The sequence below is a fragment of the Muscardinus avellanarius genome (assembly GCF_963383645.1).
Source record: "Muscardinus avellanarius genome assembly, chromosome: 2".
NCBI classification, from domain to species: Eukaryota; Metazoa; Chordata; class Mammalia; order Rodentia; family Gliridae; genus Muscardinus; species Muscardinus avellanarius.
The window spans coordinates 100603651-100622703 of record NC_137787.1 but is presented as its reverse complement, the minus strand read 5'-3'; the positions used below and the strand labels follow the sequence as shown (position 1 = coordinate 100622703).

At 43.6% G+C, this 19053-nt stretch overlaps 1 protein-coding gene across 1 annotated transcript in view; it reads left to right on the top strand.

The window, feature by feature from the left end:
- MGAT5 (alpha-1,6-mannosylglycoprotein 6-beta-N-acetylglucosaminyltransferase) overlaps nt 1–19053 on the top strand; it is a gene marked incomplete at both ends in the record, with an annotated part of 233475 nt that overhangs the window by 174824 nt on the left and 39598 nt on the right. The window contains one exon of the mRNA XM_080689223.1: nt 7314–7463. Within this exon, the coding sequence (XP_080545349.1) occupies nt 7314–7463 (150 nt within the window). The remainder of the gene's footprint in view (nt 1–7313; nt 7464–19053) is intronic.

The window sequence follows — 19053 nt, the reverse complement described above, 5'->3', positions numbered from 1 at the left end:
ACCAGATGTGTGGGGTGGTGGAGGAGTAGTTTGGTAACAAGGGACAAGTGTAACAAGGCCTTAAGCAAAGCAGGACGAGGAATAAACAGTAGGGGGTGACGCTGGAGACCTTGCAGGAAGGAAGCCCAGATTGTGAAGGACCTTATGTGCAGAGCTGAGAAAGGAGGTCTTTATCCCACTGACCAGAGCACCTGTGAACTCCTTTTTTTAAAATATGCTTTTATTGGTACATTATAGTCTCACATCATAATATAAATCATGTTGACAATGACATACATGCACACAGCACTTGATAGGCCCCCCTGCCTCCCCATCTTCCGCTTCCCCATACAGAGTACTAAGATTGACATTGGTATTTTCACATATGTACCCAGAGCTGATGGTAGTAATTCCATTAATGAACTTCAGCCTTCCCCCTCCCCTTCCCTTAGACCACCTCCCTGGCTCCACTGAGGTTTCTCCTCCATTATCTATAATCCCTCTGATATTCCCATTACTCCCTAGCTCAAACATATTAGAGAAAGCATAGGACTTCACTTTCTGTGACTGGCTAATCTCACTTAACATAATGTTCTCCGGGTCCTTCCATTTTCTTGCAAAGGACATAATTTGATTCTTCTTTACTGGTGAAGAGAATTACATTGTATGTATATTTCATGATTTTGTGATCTATTCATCTGTTGATGGACACCTAGGTTGGTTCTATTATTTGGCTATTATGAATTGTGCTGGTATAAACATGAGTATGCATATATTACTATAATTCTCTGATTTCGGCCCCTTTGGAAAGATACCCAGAAGTGGATCCATTCACAGTTTTCTGAGAAAGCTCTGTGAACCCCTTTCTACAAAGGAACAAAATCTTCTATTTTGGAAGCTAGTAGTAATAAGGAGAGTGAGTTGAGGGAGTGAGAGTTGGAGACAGTGTCTTAGCCCACAGCCTCTAAAAAGCAGGACCTATGCAAAGGCTCATGTGCATGGTCCTTATCTCTGGTTGCTGTCCACTGCTTCAGTTAGCTGCGTTCCTTGCATGTGGTCCCCAATTTATTGTTTGACTTATGTAAATTTTTTCAAATTTACAATGAGTTTATTAGAGTATTAAATGTTCTTTTGATTTATGATATTTTCTACTTTTTTTTTTTGAGGAACTGGTGATTGAACCCAGGCACATTCTACCTTTGAGTTACATCCCCAGCCCTATTTTATTATTCATTTTTGAACAGGGTTGCAGAGGGCCTAAGTAGCTGAGGCTGGCTGTGATCCTGCGATCCTCCTGTCTCAGCCTCCCAAGTACTGGGATTACAAGCATGTGCCACTACGCCTGGCTTGATATTTTCAACTTAATGATGTGTTTTTCAAGATGTAGCTCCATTGTAAGTCAATGAGCATCTGTATTTGTAAAACCATGTATTAAGCCAATTTTTATTTGTGGGAAGGCGGTTGGTAGCTACTACTCTGTATTTTAGTAAATATCTTACTACTTTAAAAGTGATCGAAAAATCCACAAAGCATCTGATCACAAACGTACTTGGCAGGACTCTTCTTGCTGTAAGTGACAGCCCAGCTGTACTAGCCTGGACCACAGCAGAGATGGTCTGACTCTTAGAGCCATGAGGGAGGGCAAGAATGTGCCTAGAGCCTTGGACCAAGAGCCTGCCAGAGCAACACACACTCTCACTGGCTGTGTGAGGGGACTTCTTTCTCTTTGCCTGGAGCCCGGCCTCCATGAGGCAGGACCCACACTGGCCTCTGCAACCTCCTTTTGCCGCTTTCCTCTGTCACTCTGTCACTTGACTGTCCATATTCTCTGGGCACTTCCCAGGGAGGACTTCAACTGCTTGCTTACCAGGTGCTCCCACTGAGCAAAGCACCTTGCGCAGGACTGCAGTGTGTGTGTGTGTGTGTGTGTGTGTGTGTGTGTGTGTGTTGCTGGGGATGGAACACAGGGGCATTCTACCTCCAAGCTACACCCCCAGCCTGATTTTTTTGTTCTTTATTTTGAAACAGGGTCTCCCTAAGTTGTGGAGGGCCTCACTAAGTACCTGAGGCTGTCCGAGAACCTAATTCCTTCTCTCTCAGCCTTCCAAGTACTGGGATTACAATTGTGTGCCACCATGCCCGGCTTCTTTTTTTTTTAAATGGCAAGTCACCGGGTGCCATGTAGACACAGTCACCGGGTGCCATGTAGACACAGGGAAATAATGTCTAAGAGAAGGGCCATGTGCATCTGCAGCGGGGCCCAGGGGTGTTAATGGGGAGAAAAGCGCATAATGCCCACTCCAACCCAAAGCTCAGAATGCTGCCACTTGCCACAAACAGGAAGGAAGGAAGGAAGGAAAGGAAGGAAGGAAGGAAGGAAGGAAGGAAGGAAGGAAGGAAGGAAGGAAGAAAGAAAGAAAATTCCTGTACCCCCAAACCCCAAGCTAAAACAGAAGTTGGACAGAGAACTTCTGATCCTCTGGCTCTGTTTACTGCCTCTCCTCCACTGCACACTTGTATGTGTGTTGCTTAGTTAGAATTGCTTTCCTGAAGCTCTCCATCCAAGCTCTAAATATCTTACTACCAGTTCTACAAATGTACCTGCCTCCAGCTACAGCCATAAACAGCCGGAGACGCAGAGACATGCTGACAAGCACACTCACTGGCTCTAGCAAGCTCTCTGCTTCCCCTTTGCTCCCCCGCCCCAAAGAGGGTAGGTAGATTTAAATTTTAATTAGTTAGATCAGTTGTTTTAATGGGAATTTAAATTGAACTAGAGATGGAAAGCGCTGGGGGGCTGCCGGTTGCTCAGCTAGGGCCTCATGGAGACAGTTCCCATGGCTCTGTTACAAGGGCGGCAGGTTGCTATGGTGTGAGGCTCAGTGTTGGCCCCTTTTGACCACATCTCAAGAAATCAGTAGGTGGTAGAGCTTTGGGAGTAGATGGTTTTCTCTGACCTTGGCCCCCCAAGTCAGAGAAGGGAGGTTTTTAGGGAGTGGTGATCTTGACCTTGTTTTTAGATCAAAGGCCTACTGGGTCTGTGGTGTTACCTTCCCCTAGGCTTAGGTAAGCAAAATCAAAGAAGGGAGAGGGTATCTGCTGAAAACGTTCCCACCTCCGAATGTCAGCCTCACATTGGGCCTTCCTGGGAGTTGCAGAAAGGCAGACAGGAACATCCTTAATTTAGGAAACCTCAGCCTCCTTTTTCTTAAAAACATAAGGCATTTTGTGCACTGGAGACAGAAGAGGCATCTTTAAGCCTCTCAGTGGCAAGAACAGAGTTTTCCAGTTCGGTGATATTGCGATGCACTGGAGTCTTGGATGTACCCCAGGTTTTGTTATTCATGATCACATCTATTTTAATTGTGAAATATATCAAATATACAGAGATTTTTCTTTTAGTGTGAAATATATCAAATATACAGAAGTCATTACAAATAAGCCATTTGTCTTAGCCCATTTTCTGTTGCTATAACAAAATATTTGAGACTGGGTAACTTATAAAGACCAGATGTTTATTTGGCTCAGTCTTCTGGAGTCTGGGAAGTCAAGAGCATGGTTCCGGCAGCCGTGGGGGTCTGGTGAGGGCCTCGTGCTACATCACAACACAGTAGAGGCATTACATGAAAGACAGCGAGTGAGCTAGCTCAGGCCACTCTTTCTTTTCTCATAAAGGCACCACTGCTGTCCTAGGTCCCCACCTACATGACCCCTTCTAATCCTAATTACCTCCTAAAGGCCCATTAATACAAGGATTTTCAATACATAAATTTTGGGGAGACACAAATCATATACCACCCAGATTTATAGATGTTAATATCTTGCAACATTTTAATGTAGAAATGATATATTACAAGTATATCACTAAAGCTCCATCCACTTCTTCTTTGGACCAATTTTCTTCAATAATCAGTAGAAGTTAGTTTATGTCATCCTCATGCATTTTTGTACTTTAACTACAAATATCCACGTGTGTGTGTGTGTGTGTGTGTGTGTGTGTGTGTGTGTGTGCGCGTGTATGCATTTATATACATGCATATATTGCTTTGCATTGTTAAAAGTTTGCCAAAGTAGCATCAAGTTAAACAGATTGTCTTGCATTGGCTCCCAACACTGCTGCTTACTCACAGAAATCATGGGCAAGTCTCATCATCTTTGGAGTCACAGGGAGGTATGGTAAGGTCCTGATTGTGTTAATCCTGGCACAATCCAAATGAGTGATGATCAGGACCTACAGAGGTAGAGATCAACTTGATATTCTAGAGGCAACATCCACTGGACTCTGTGACTCATTCAGTGTGGTATTGGTGGGGATTTACTAAGTGCAATTCAGTCCAGGTACCTGGTGGGGAGATTGATGCCAGTCTCTGAGCTCAGGAACAGGTGTGGGATGCTGGCTGGGTAAGGTGATGGGTCCTCTTTTAGACCTGATGAGTTGGAAGTAGATATAGCACACCAGGTGAAACGTTTCAGGAGACAGTGGAATATTTGGACTCAAAATTCCAGAAAGAGATCTGAGCTGGTAGTCCCTTGTTGGGTTCTTTTAGCATCCAGTGAGTCATCACTTTGGGTGTGAGGTAGCTTGTTCCCGGAGGCTTCTGTGCCAACTTTAGTTGGAATAGATAGCTTGGTCAGCCTTGCCAGATTCTACAGAGCCCTGAAAAGTGGCAGAAAAGAGTTGAGGTAGAGTTACCTAATTGTCACATCAACTTCAAAGGATAAAGTTATGCTTGAAACATTTTTCCCTCTAATCACCTACTGGAATTTTCTCATTTGTAAGATTTTCTAAATCCGCTTTAAAGGTAATGTCTACTTTCAGACCTTATGATGCCTTAGCATTAATAAATTCATACACTTTATTAGTATTTGCATAGACTGCTTTCTTCTTGCCTGAACTTGCCCCATTGTCACACTTCAAGGAGCCTCAACCTTCTCTGGGGTTTTATGACAATACATGTATAACCTGGTGTATTGGTCCTTTCTCAGGCATCTGGTCTGAGCATCTGATTTTGTCTATCTGTATTGACTGTCTTTCTGCAGAGCAGGAATGAGATGGGCCATTTGCTCTCCTTCCTGCAGCCTATGGCAGACCTCAGCTTGAGGTCTGGGGTCCAACCTCACTAGTTAGCAGCTGGCTTTGCAAAAGAGAGTATCTTCTTTTGCATCAGGGACAGACACCTGTTCCCACCCCAGTCCCACTGCAAGGCCTGCAAGGTACCCTGAGAGGCCGCCTGGTGGGTGAATGGATCCTTCCCTGAGTAGTTCAAGTAAAACTGTGGGGCAGGGTCTAGGAAGAGTTTGAGGGGCTGTGCTGAAAGGATCCAGAGGAACCAAGAAATCTAGACTATGGGATGCCACAGGTGATCGAGCACAAGAGCAGTTCCAGGCCTAGCTTTCTCTTTGTTGTTCTACCTTCTTTCCTTAATCTCGTCTCTTTTTCCTCCTTCTATTATTTTCTTCTCCTCTCCTTCTGCTTTGTCCTCCTCTTACTCTTCTCCTCCAACACTCTTCCCTCACTCTCTTACTCACAAGGATGATACCTCAGCCTCAGTCACTCTCTGGGTCCCTCTCACTGACACCTGTTTGCCTACCTTCCTCTCTCCTTCCCGGGACCTAACTCCTTGGTTCTTTCCCCACCCCATAATAGTAGCTGGCTTCCTCTGACTTTGTTACTAGCCCATAACTGTGCAGACTCCAGCACTGCCTGACCTTTCTGCTGTAGATGCTGACTGCCCGAGGGAAGATCTGGTGGGTTCCCCTCCTCTGCCTCAGCCTGCCATTCCTGTGCTGCTGGTCCATCAGCAGGAGAGGGGCAGGGTTCTCCAGCCCTCAGCCTCCTCAGCAGGGACTGTGAGTGGAGGCTGAGATCCTGAGAAGAGTTGGGGGGCAGGGGTCATGCCTAGCACAAGAACCATATCCTAGAACCCTTCCAATGAACTTTTACAAGGTAATGAACTCATGATTTATAAACTGCCGTTAATCTCTCTGCTATTTGAGGGTCTGTGTCTCCAAAGTAATGAGCCCAGCATCTCACAGCTCCACCAAACATGGCATGGAGTTAAACTGGCAGTTCAGATGTTCATTTATCTCATGCATTCGGCTGCAGGAAGGGGCCTGCTCAGTGCCAGACACCATCTGATGTGTGAAACCATTAAACTTGCTGCTTTGCTGCTTTTCCATTCATGAAAACTTCTTCTCCATGCTTTAACCCCCCACACCCCCACGAAGAGTCCTGTGCAGGAGTCCCAGGGCAGTGAGCGGCAGAGGCAGAGCATGACCCACGGCACTCAGAGCCTGCCTCCGCTTCCTGAGCTCTGTGGCTGCCACCGCCACACCCCACGTTCCTCAAGGTCTTAAGTCACAAGCCAGCTATTATTAGATTTTCCCAGAGTGTCTGAAAACTGTCTTGGAATGAAGAAACCATACCCTGCTTCCATGCAACTGGAAAGCATTACAGAGCTTGGATCTTTCAAATTTAAAAAACAAAACAAAACAAAACAAAACAAAAAAACCAAGCTGTACAAAATTCATCTTGTACAACTTAGTCACATGGAAACATGAAGAGGAAGAGAAAGTGAGCGCTTCACTTTGCAGGTGGTTTTGATTTAGAAGACATGCCTCAAAATTCAGTGCCTGAAAGTACAGGAAAGAGGTCTGGTTTTGCATCAAGAATAAAAAGTGAAACTCCTCCTGAATGTTCCGAGTCTCATCAAAGTTCCCGATTAGTCCTTTTTTCTGCTTTTGCCCCCCCCCCCCATTTAGTCCTTTTTTCTGCTTTTGTCTACCTGGATGCTGAGTCCATCAGTATTTATTGTGGGAAACTCATCTCCCCATGATGGGAGTTAAGCAGAATCCAGTTCTGACGGCATGAGTTAATCATCACTAGAAATATTGGCAAGATCAGGGGATGTTTGTATTCCTTGGGGACAATTTAACATCTTCGGATAAATATTCTAGCCCAACCTACTGCCTTCTCTGGACTTCTCTTTCCCAAACTTCCTCCCCCATAAAGAAAATGAGCCAAAATTGTGGGTCTCTAGCAATTTACTTCAAAAGAGCTAGCCATGATCTGTTATCAGTATTCAGTAGTGTGTTGCCATAGAACATGTTTCTTCTTGCAGAAATGTACAGCAGCGTTGTGAATGTTTTCTTCCCCTCAGAGTTCAGCCAGTTTACCTTTCAAAGAAAGTCCAGTAGTTGGATTGCCAAACTCCTGTGATAGCCGCGTTGAGAATTCCTCTCTCTGTGGTCTCTAGCTCGTAGAAGTCTATCCTGACAGGTTGTTTACTGAATGAAAGGGAATACAATATTTTTTGCTTGTTCCCCCTCTTTAGAACAAGAAGATGTATTTGGACATCATTCACACGTACATGGAAGTGCACGCAACTGTCTATGGCTCCAGCACCAAGAATATTCCCAGTTATGTAAAAAACCACGGTATCCTTAGTGGACGGGATCTGCAATTTCTTCTCCGGGAAACCAAAGTAAGCTTTTCATAGATTTGTAAACACTGAACAGGGATACTATTTACAGGTTTGTTTCCATTGGCATTGAAAAACCGGGATCAGCGTCCTTTTTAAGTATGCAATAGCTCTTCAGGCCTTGATTGAGCAGTGTTGTTTGCTAGACTGGCTGTCACTGAAAAGTTAATGAATTGTAGAAGGAGGGGCTACAAGTTTATTGATTTAAACATAGGAAACATTGGTGCAGCTAAATTTTTTTAATTGAGGGGATTGTCACTTTAGGAGTACAGAGTGTCAGAAAAATACATGCACACAAATGTTGATGCCCTCCCTACCAGGCCCCCCTCTACCTCCCCTTCCAAGTCCTTGAGATTGCAACTGGTAATTTTATATACATTCATAGCATTATGCGTTTTTTATGACTTTGTCCTCCTCCCCGTTACATTTTCTAATCCCCCTCAGTCGTTCCCCTGGAGTCTCTGCTCCTCCATCGGATGTTGCCCTCATTTCCAAATATTTCTCTAGCTTCCACATATAAGAGAATATACAAATGCTCATTCTTTGGAACTGGCTATATTCACTTAGTATAATATTCTTAAGTTCCATCCATTTTCCTGCAAAAGGTGTGATTTTGTTCCTCTTTATGGCTGAGTAAAATTCCATTATGTTTATAGACCAAAGTTTTGTGATCCTTTCATCCATTGATAGATGTCTAGGCTAGTTCATAATTTGGCTATTGTAAATTGTGCTGCTATGACGGTAGATATGCAAGTCTTATAATATTCTGATCATATGGAAAAAAACAAAACACCCAGAATAGCCAGAGCAATTCTCAGCGGTAAGGACCATGCCAGAAGCATCACATACCTGATCTCAAATTGTACTACAAAACAATAATAATAAAAGCAGTATGGTATTGGCAAAAATATTTTTGAAAGCCATGTACAGAGGACTTTCTCTGTGGTAGCCAAGAAGCCAGGAGGTGGGGATGGGGCCACATGAGGGAAAGGTAAGGCCCTATCTTCAAGGACAGACCTGGCAGATAGCAGCCTTCACAGCAAACCAGAGGTACTGAACTCCTCACCCACACAACTCCACTTAAGGAATCAAATTGGGTCCCCAGCCAGCTTCTCCCCACACCTCTTCATTCAATGAATATATAACTGGACACCACAGTCCCTACCAGCTTCAGGAGCTGGGAGAACATCATGACAAAGATTAAGAGGTGGCTGGGTGGGGATGTACCTGGCATTTAGGCCAAATAGGATTCATAATCACATTGCCAAGGTACCAGTGGCACACAGGACAGAACTAGAAACCTAGTTCTGTCTATTAAGTCTATGCTAACCTAGTTTAGCTTATTGAGTCTAAGTCTTAGAAAATAGTGGAAGATACAGTGTGATAAGGATATAAGAGCTTATTGACACAGAACTAGATACAGTCCAGACCCTGTGGTGTAAGAAGTTGATGAAGCTATTGTGGATTCCTGTGCTGGGCTGTAGCATGGTTACATGCTGCTTTGACTCCATGGGGGAGTCTATCCAATGGGCTGTGTTCTCTCTATAAATCTGGCCATGGAAGTACCAAGTGGAATTGGAAGGCTGTGAACAAAATAGAGTTGGCCTTAAAGTATGAGCTGGCACTGTCAGGTGTTAGGTATGCTTCTCTTGTTTATTAATAAATTCATATTTGGGAATTTTGCAACTATTTATTGAGCAGCTGCTATATGCCAAGCATCGTACAAGGGATACAACAGTGGAAAAAAATAAGTGGATTCCTCCCCTAATGCCTCCTAAAGCATAAGGGAGTTTATTATCAATGGTGAATTTCTTCCCTTCGTTCCCCCTCCCCCCTCCTCCAATTCTTCTTCTTCTTCTTCTTCTTCTTCTTCTTCTTCTTCGTCTTCGTCTTCGTCTTCGTCTTCGTCTTCGTCTTCATCTTCCTCGTCTTCTCCTCCTCTTCCTCCTCCTCCTCCTCCTCCTCCTCCTCCTGCTTCGTGTGGAACTGGCAATTGAACCCAGGAGCATTCTACCTCCAAGCTACACCCCCAGCCCTATTTAATTTTTACTTTGAAACAGGGTCTCACTGCTTGCTGAGGCTGTCCTCGAGCCTGTGATCCTCTAGTTTCAGCCTCCCAAGTACTAGGATTACAGAATGCACCACCACACACTGTTTATTTTCCAATACTTTTCTATCTCACAACAGCCTTAAGCGGTTGTCTACAAAGCTGGTATTATTGTTAAATCTAGAGAGCCGGACTTGCCATTGGTAAATTGAGGTAAGGCGTAAAGTTGGCTCCAACTCATGATTGTTCAGTTGTGAATTAAAGATGTATTAGGCCGTCAGCATACCATCTTCATAAGCACCCAACTTAATGGACACCCACCAGCTGAGAGGACATGTATCTCGTATATCTCCTCTTTGCTTCTGTTTCTCCATCTGAAAATACATTTGATCCTTTCTGCCTCTAAGTCATTTGTCTAATGCCATGAATGAGAGTTTCACAAATTGTATAACTCCTTGGCCAAAGACCTGGTTTATTTAATTAAGATTTTATTTTCTTACAAGGTCACCTGTGGTCTGGTAATAGTCTGTAGTCCTCCAGGAGTGTCGCATGTCCCAGTTCCACCGCTCACTTCACGTCACCTCCTGTCTCAGGTTGACATTTCAGAACCATCAGGATGTCCGGACCCTTTAACAGCAATGCTATTTTTGCCATTTGCCTCATTTTACTTTTCTCCACATCAGATTGTGGAAAAAGTTCAAGCTCCTTTAAAATAACATTCAGCAGAGCTGGTTTTCAGCAGCATGTCATTACTGTCTCGCACACTTCTATTAACCCAGCCTCGTGAATGTCTTGCTCAGCCTTGCAAATTTTAAAAGAACCCTTACTTACTTACCATCCATTTACCCTGTCAGAAAATGGGAAATAGGCCAAAACCAAGGTCCCTTGATGCCCAGGGAAGGACAAGAAAAGAGGCCTCTGAGACCATGGCCACTATGTCAGAGACAGCTTAAGAGCCAAGGAGTGCAGCTTAAATTTTGAGTATGAGGGGCATTTATTCATCCTTGGAAAATGGGTACCTTCTGAGGATGTCACTGATCCCATTACATAGAGCCTGCTTATCTGACAAGAATATATTAAAATGCTCCTAGTGGAATTATGGCTCAAACACTTGGCAAATGTGATGAGGCTGAGACAGTGTATCCCGGAGACTCTCCTTACACTCAGGACATAGCCATGCACGCGCTAAAATGAATGAGTCTTGGCCTCCTTAATAATGACAGGATAGACCAGTCAGGCTCTGCATTTATAACCCTTTCTGCTTCTACCTTCTTCCTCTGCATCTCTGAGCAATTTAAAAACGATTTATTCCAATCCACATTGAAAGTGGAGGACTGCAGCTGCCAAGGAGCAAATGGCCGCCGAATGAATGAGATTCACAAACTCTTTGGAAAGCAACTCTGGTCTCCTCGAGAGGCCCAGAGACAGGGAGAAATGATTGATGTTTAATCAGCTTCAGGCTCATTATTTTTCTTTACGAGCCTTCTTTGATTTTCTGCGCCAAGCCCAGGAAACCTGCTGCTCAGCGGAATCTTGTCCTGGCTTGCTGTTAGGGGCCTGGGCATCTTTAGCAAATTCTTGCTTCAGGGAGCCTGGGAAGACAGGAGGAAAACAGTGTAACAGTGAAATAGGAGTAAAAGGGCTGGGAAAGCTGGATGTGGCCTGTAATCTCAGAATTTGGGAGCCTGAGACTAGAGTATTGTTGGTCCAAGGCAAGCCTCAGCAACTTAGTGAGACCCTGTTTCAAAATAAAAAGGGCAATACTAACGTGGAGGTGGAATGTCCCTGGATTCAATCCCCAGTACAATAACTAAATAAACAAATGAAGGAGCTGTAGAGTTGTTGGAATCTAGAGGACCCATCTAATAGAAGAGAAACTGTGGAGAATTGCATTATTTATCAGAGGACCACAGATGAGTCATTAAGTCGAGCCAACTCCATGAGCACAGTTGAGGCTGGAAGATCAGGTCTCAGCTAGGTTGGCATGTTTTAAGTTTGGCTTAAGTCTCCCATCTTTTTTGATGTGGCTCTTTCCTTCACCTAGTATTAATCTCTTTGCATCTCCCCCAGCTTACTTTCGGAAGCTCCTTATTACATATTTGATATCAATTAGGGCATTTATATTCAACTGGGTGTAAAGGTGCCTGCAACTCTGGCTCATGAGCCAAACCAGGTGCCTACTTTCGACAGTCAGGAACACATTCTGGCTGTGGCCAGTCATGGGAAATTGTGGCTAGTAGTTAAGATATTGCTGTGTCCTTCTTTACCCAAACCTCCCCAAACGCCCAAGACTTGGGTGGGCCATTATGATCCCGTTCCTTAGCATGTCCACTCACCGAGAGGCCTGACCAAGCTTGGCAAATGAGCAGTCTTGCTACGTATCCCATGCTGTCTTCATGCCCAGCCCCCAAAGGCATCTGCAGTCAGGGGTTTTCTCGCTGGGCTTCAATAGGTTTTGAAACCTCTCTCAAAATCAGGGCATGAGGTTCCACCCCACTGGAACTAGATTGCCAGGCAGCACCATGAGTTTAGAAGGGCTCTGCTTTTTCAGAAGGGCTTTGCTTGTTCCATTCATTGGTGTATTCCAAGTGCCTAGAAAAGGACCTAGCTTCTAGAAGGCATTTGGAGGCAGATTGAGTATTCCTACTCTGAAAGTCAGAAATCTAAAATGCTGCAAAATCCAAACCTCTTATAGTGCCAATAGGATGCCACAGGGAGAAATCCCACACCTGAGCTTGTGTGGCAGGTTGCCTTCAAAATACTGGCACACTAGAAATACCATACAGGACTACATTCCGGCTGCACAGCAAACATGATGAATCCCATGTTTCAACTTGGGTCCCATTCTCAAGACAGCTCATTTTGTATATGCAGATATTCCCAAATTCAGTACAATTCAGAATTTGAATCATGTCTTATCTCAAGCTTTTTACATAAGGACTTTTCAACCTGTGAGTGTTTAGAGAATGAAGGAAGAAGTCAAGATGAAGTTCACCTGGCATCTGGGATCTCAGGACTGTGCCCTCAGGAATATTTTCTTTTTTTCATGAGTCATGCTTCTCTGAACCCTTCCCCAGAAGGGGTCACTGCCCTTCTGATATCCCTTGCCTGCCTCTCCATGATGTTGTTCACATCTCCAGGCGCTGTGAGTGATAGGCCGAGAGCTCATGTACTTCAAAGAAACAGTTTGCCAGAAGTGGTGGCACACACCTCTAATTTAGTACTGAGGAGGCTGTGACAGGAGGACCACCACTTTAGCAAAGCCCTCAGCAACTTAGCAAGACCCTGTTTCAAAATTTAAAAAAAAAGGACTGGGGTTATAGCTCAAAGGTAAAGTGCAATCCTCAGCACCATACACACAAAAAAAGAATAGTGCAATCTTCCATTTCTGTTTCACCTGTAGGTTCCATGTGCCCTCAGTCAGCTGTCTGGTACAGGTTTCATCCTAGCAAGCAGTACGTAGGTCACTCCCATCCCATCTAGACGAGGAAGAAAAATACCCACAAGCGTGTATACACACACACACACACACACACACACACACACACCCTTCCCTCCCTCTCCCCTGCCCACATGAAGATGTGGATTGAAGAGTGAAGAGGTGTGAGTCAGTAACGAATCTGTCTTGCAGAACAAAAGTATATCCCTACCCCCAGCTGCACACAAAGGTGGCCTTACTCTACACAGAGACACTTGACTGCTTGGGAAGATCTAATCTATCGGTATTTATGCTTTTGCTCATTCACCCCCCCCCCAATTTTTTTTTTGTATAAAGTTCTTAGAGGTATTTTAGGCCTCACTCTAGCCATTCTGGATACAGAGATGACTCAGGCAATTTCCCCATGAAGAGGGAAAATTGAGGGTCACCATTAAAAGTCCCTGAGTTGACTTTTATTTATTTTATTTTTTTTAATTGGTGCACTGTATTCATACATCATAGTAGGATACATACTTTTGTAGACATACATGCACACTTTTCCCAGTCAGCCCCCACCCAATCCCCACCCCATTCTCTCCCTATCCCTCCCTCCCATGCTTGGCTTAGTAGTTGACATCTAGTATTATGGCAATTTATCTAAAATTAAAAATGATAATCTCACATAACAGTTTCATTTGTCTGATACCAAGCTTTTGATGACTTAAAGATAACATTTCAATATTTCTTTTTGCTTTCTTTCTTACCAGAGAATATTTTTTTTCTATTTTTTTAGGTGAAACTATCATATATTTATATATTTATTTTTCAGAAAAAAATCTATCCTAATATGGAATATGGACTCTAGGTACCCAAAACGATCTTGAAAAAGAACAAAGCTAGAAGATATATATTTTCTGATTTCAAACCATATAAAGCTACAATAATTGAAACAGTGTAGTACTATTCTAAAGGCAGATATATAAACCATTGGAGTTAAATAAAAGCCTAGAGCTAAATTCTTCTCTATATTGTCAAGTTATTTTTGACAAGGTTTCCACGAACATTTGGTGGTGGAAATATTAATCTTTTAACTAAATATTGTTAAAAAATAATAATTACATGGAAAAGAATAAAATTGGACCCTTACCTAATCCCATATACAAATATTAACTCAAAATAGATAATAGACCTAAATATAAATCTTAAGACTATAAACTTTTAGGAGAAATTCTGGGTCATTAAACCTCACAACATTGAAATTGGCAGTGATTTCTTGGATATGATTTCAATGGCACAGGCAACAGAGGAGTATACAAACTCCCTAAAAAATAAAAAAATATTGTATATCCAAAGACAATGTAAACAGAGTTAACAGTTACTAATAGAATGGGATAAAATATTTCCAAATGCTATATCTGAAGGTATATTAATATTCCAACTAGATCTCCTAAAAATTAACAACAATAAAAGCAAACAATACCTTTTAGAGATAGGTAAGAGACTAACATAAATAATGAATCTCCACAGATAACCAATCTTAGTTGTCTGTTGGATGGAAAATCTTGTTTCTCTAGTTCTGGAGTGTGTTACCTATTTCTTCTTTGTAGTTAATCTCTTTGAGTATTTTCTCTAGTGCTGGTTTTGAAGACACAAATTCCTTCAGTTTCTGTTTGTCATGGAAGCTTCTTATTTCTCCATCTAATTTGATAGAAAGTTTTACTGGGTAGGAAATTTTTGGCTGGAAGTTGTTTTCTTTCAGAGTTTGGAATATGTTACTCCAAGCCCTTCTGGCTCTCATAACTTGGTTTGGGAAGTCTGGAGTGATTCTAATTGGTTTGCCTCTGAATGTCACTTGGCCCTTTGCTTTTGTTGCCTTTAAGATTCTCTGCTTGGCTTCCACATTGGTCATTTTGACAATTATGTGGCGTGGGGATCCTCTTCTCCGATCCTGTCTAAAGGGAGTTCTATAAGTTTCCTGGACCTGTGTATCAACCTCTTGCTCTATGTCTGGAAAATTTTCTGCTATTACTTCCTTGAAGAGATTGTTGATCCCTTTGGTTTCACTTTCTTTTCCCTCCTCTGTTCCAATTATTCTTAGGTTAGCTCTCTTAAAATGGGCCCATATTTCTTCAATATCAGATTCCTGCTGTCGGATATTTTTTTCTAGATTAGAAACTATGCATTCATTTTTGGATTGCTCATCTTCTAAGAGCGAGATTGTGTTCTCCATGTGTTCTAATCGGTTGTTTGTGCTTTGAATTGAGGCCTTTACTTCATTAATTGCATCCTTTATCTCTTTTTGGCTCTCTCTGAGTTCTTTTTGAAGCACCTCTATTATTTCTACAGTTATTTTCCTGATTTGATCTTCTAGAAATCTCTGATTTTCAGTTTTATCGGGTTCTGATGTTGTGGGGTTGTGGGCATTCATTGCTCCAGTATTATTCCTCTTTCCCATGATTTCGGATGTTTGTGCCTTCTCTGGGTTCTTCCCTTGGGTCACTATGACTTCACTTAAGGTGCTCTGGATCTCGAGTCAGTAGTATCTCAGACCCCACTACTCCTTTACTGGGTTTTATCATAGAGTCTCTGACCCAGAGAGTCGATAGAGGCTGCTTTAGACTGGGGTGCCAGGTTGCACGTTCTCCTATGGTGTGATATCTCTGCCACCGCCCCTCCCCCACTGGTCAAGACCCAGGGAGTACAGTACTGGGATTTCTCCTCTGTGGCCCGCAATTTGACTCACTGTTCTTGAGTACGCAGATGTAGCTGTACTGGCCTCGCTGAATTCGGTGCTGCTGCCGCCGGTGGCAATATGGCGCCGCTGCTACGCCCTCGGCTGTGGGGCTGGTGTTTTTCTTCTTGGTTTTGATTTCCACTCTGAATCCCTGCAGCATGTGCTGAGCTCGGCCACTGGGAGCTTTAGATGCTCTCTGCGCAGAGAAATCCCGCCTGGCTGTTCCGCAGTGGCTCACCTCGGCTTGCTGTAGCCGTCCCGTGAATTCGCCGGTGCCGCCGGCAGTATGGCGCTGCTGCCGCGTCTGCCGTGTCCTCAGGCGTGAGGCCGGGGTATCTCCTCTGTGGCTCTGTTCTCAGTCCGCTTTCTCTCTGGAGCCTGGTGATTTTTTGTTTCACTGGTGATGGTGTTTTCTGGCTATGAAAGGCGCTGGTTTTGTGGTAATGGAGATTTGTTGTTAGCGGGGCTCTTAAGCCCCGCTTTTCTCGGTCGCCATCTTCCCAGAAGTCCCCTGAGTTGACTTTTAATGGTGACCATCACACACAGGTGTGCTGAGCAGGCAAACAGCAATGAAACAAGAACATAAGTAGAACTAGTAATGATGCCAATGAGCCCACTGTAGAGGACAGGAGCCACTTGTCGGTCATGTGTTAACACATCCACAATATTGTGATGCACATAACCATGGGGTTTCCTGTAACAATGGAAGCCATTGTATCTACCCTTTATCAGCTGGGAGATCCTGTGCTAATTCCTTTTCATAATTTTTCTCATCAAAAAATCTAATGATTGCCCAACGTGATGGCACACACTTATAATCCCAGCATTTGGGAGGCTGAGACAGGAGGATCCAGGTGCGCGGACAGCCTCAGTTACTTAGGCCCTTTGCAACTCAGTGAGACCTTGTTTCAAATAAAAAATTAAAAAATTGGACTTAGGTGTAGCTCAAAGGTATAATGCCCCTGGGTTCCATCCCCAGTAGTGCAAAAAAAAACAAAAAAACCTAATGATTTTGATATCATCATAACCCCATTTTAATGAAGAAGACCCTGAAGATATTGCAGAGAATAATCTACCTGTCAGGAACTGAACAGTCAGCCTCATGTGGCATTTGGAGGGGTCAGGGCAAGGTTCCTCCGAGACCGAGATGCCTGAGTTGACTTTTAATGGTGACCATCTTAGGCTGGCCCAGCTGAAGATGTTCAGTGTATTAGCTTTTCATCACTCTAATGAATATCTGAGATAACCAACTTAGAGGAGGAAACATTTATTTGGGCTGATGCTTTATTGGCTCATGGTCCAGGGTTAGGTGCTCCCGTGCTTTGGGCCAGAGGGGAGGAAAAGCATCATGGCAGAAGGGCATGGAGGAGGAAAGCTGCTCAGCTCCTGGCAGCCAGAAAGCTCAGGACGCTGGGTGGGAGGGCAGATAGACCCCCAAGGGCATCCACAGTGACCTGCTTCCTCCAACCACACCTCGCCTGCCTGTAGTTTCCACCAGCTCCCAGTAGTCCATTCAGCTGTCAATGGATTCCTCCATGGATGAGGTCAGAACCCTCATGCTCCACCTCTGGTCATTGGGACCGAGCCCTCAACACATGAGTTTTCAAGGGACATTGCAGATCCAAACCACAAGAGTCAGCATCTCCAATCTTAAATATTCATCCAAATGTTCTTTGGCTCCCCCATCTCCAGGTTAATGAATTTGCAACACAAATTGTAATGCATTTGATTTAGTATTGGGGTTTTCCGATGACAAAAATACAAGAATGTTTGATTGTGATGTTTTATGGTTTGGTTTGTTTTGGTTCTGACAAGCCACTGAGGAAAATGGGGTAGTTAAGGGTTATCCTAGTGAGCTGGTCTCTAGGAAACAGTTGTTGGTTTAGCAACTGACTTGGACCAACTTTGAGAACGTAAGCATACTTGGTAAGTATCATTGACTCCGCCTCCTTGGTCTTTCTAGCTCTTTACTATACAGTGAGTCAAGGGCTTGTGGAGCCCATGAGAGGGTGGAGGCAACCTGGATGGGAGATATTGGACCACTGTTAATATCCTTCAGCATTAGGTACATGAGGAAAGACAGATGGCTAAAGAGAGGAACTATATAGCAACACCTCACTTTTCAGAGAAATACATAATTTTCTTTATATCCAGACACTGTGTGGGTATATTCTAAAGATATAAAAGGGTATCTAGTACCACAGATGTAATGATTCCCAATCATTGTATGAAGAATAAACAAATGAGGCTAAGCAGTAACTCGTGGTTCATGGAACTGGCCTTCTTTTGAATGTCTCTCCCTTTTGCAGTCCAAATCCTTAATAAACAGTGAGAACTCATAAATATACATGCAGGTGCTAAACATCTTGTAAAGACCCACAAACACAACTCCTACATACCTAAACTCCAACTAAGTGATACAGTGTAGCTCATGATGTGCACCTGTGTGAAGTTGTTTCTGGATTGGAATTTGAGCAACTATTTATTAAATGTTTACCAAGCACCAAGCCCAAGCCTTGGAACATTGGATGTTTCTTCTACTCCTTCTTTCTTTTGGGGGGGGGTGCGGGGGGGTGGTTCGGATGGAAATCGAACCCAGAGACATTCTGCCCCTAAACTACACCCTTAGTCCTTTTTATTTTTTGTTTGAAACAGGGTCTAGCTGGGTTGCTGAGTCTTGCTACATTGCTCAGGCTGTCCTCAAACATGCCATCCTCCTGTCTCAGCCCCCTAAATACTCTGATTACCAGCATGCGCCACATGTTGGATGTTTCTACAAAACATCTCATTTAATCTTCCTGGCAACCCTGTAAGAGAAAGCACTATTGTTTTCCCCATTTTACACATGAGAAGATAGGGGTGTACAGTTTATTAACTTGGCTTAAGTCCAGTTACTAGAGAGAATAGATTGTAAATGATCCTCAAAGAATTCATAGAGGCACCATGCTAGCTACTGAGCTAGGGAACAGGGGCCCCAGGGCATGAACCCTGGTCTCCTGCCTCCCAGGCTGGCCCTATGAATCATTACATCCTGATCATTGTATGTCAGGAATCAATTTATTGGATAAGCTAAGGTTAACTCTTTGTACCAACTCCATCCTGAACCATACCACAAGTTAACTAATTAAAAATCATTAAAAGCTGGAAGGTGTGGCACATTGCCTATTATCCCAGTACTGGGGAAGCTAGATGGGAGGATCACAGGTTTGAAGTCAGCCTCAGCAATTTGATGAGGCCCTAAGCAACTCAGGAAGACCCTGTTTTTATATAAAAAATGAAATAGGTCCAGGGATGTAGCTCAGAGGTAGACTAGCCTGGGTTTAATCCCTGGCACCACAAGATGATGATGGTGGTGGTGGTGGTGGTGATAATGATGATTATGATGATGATGGCG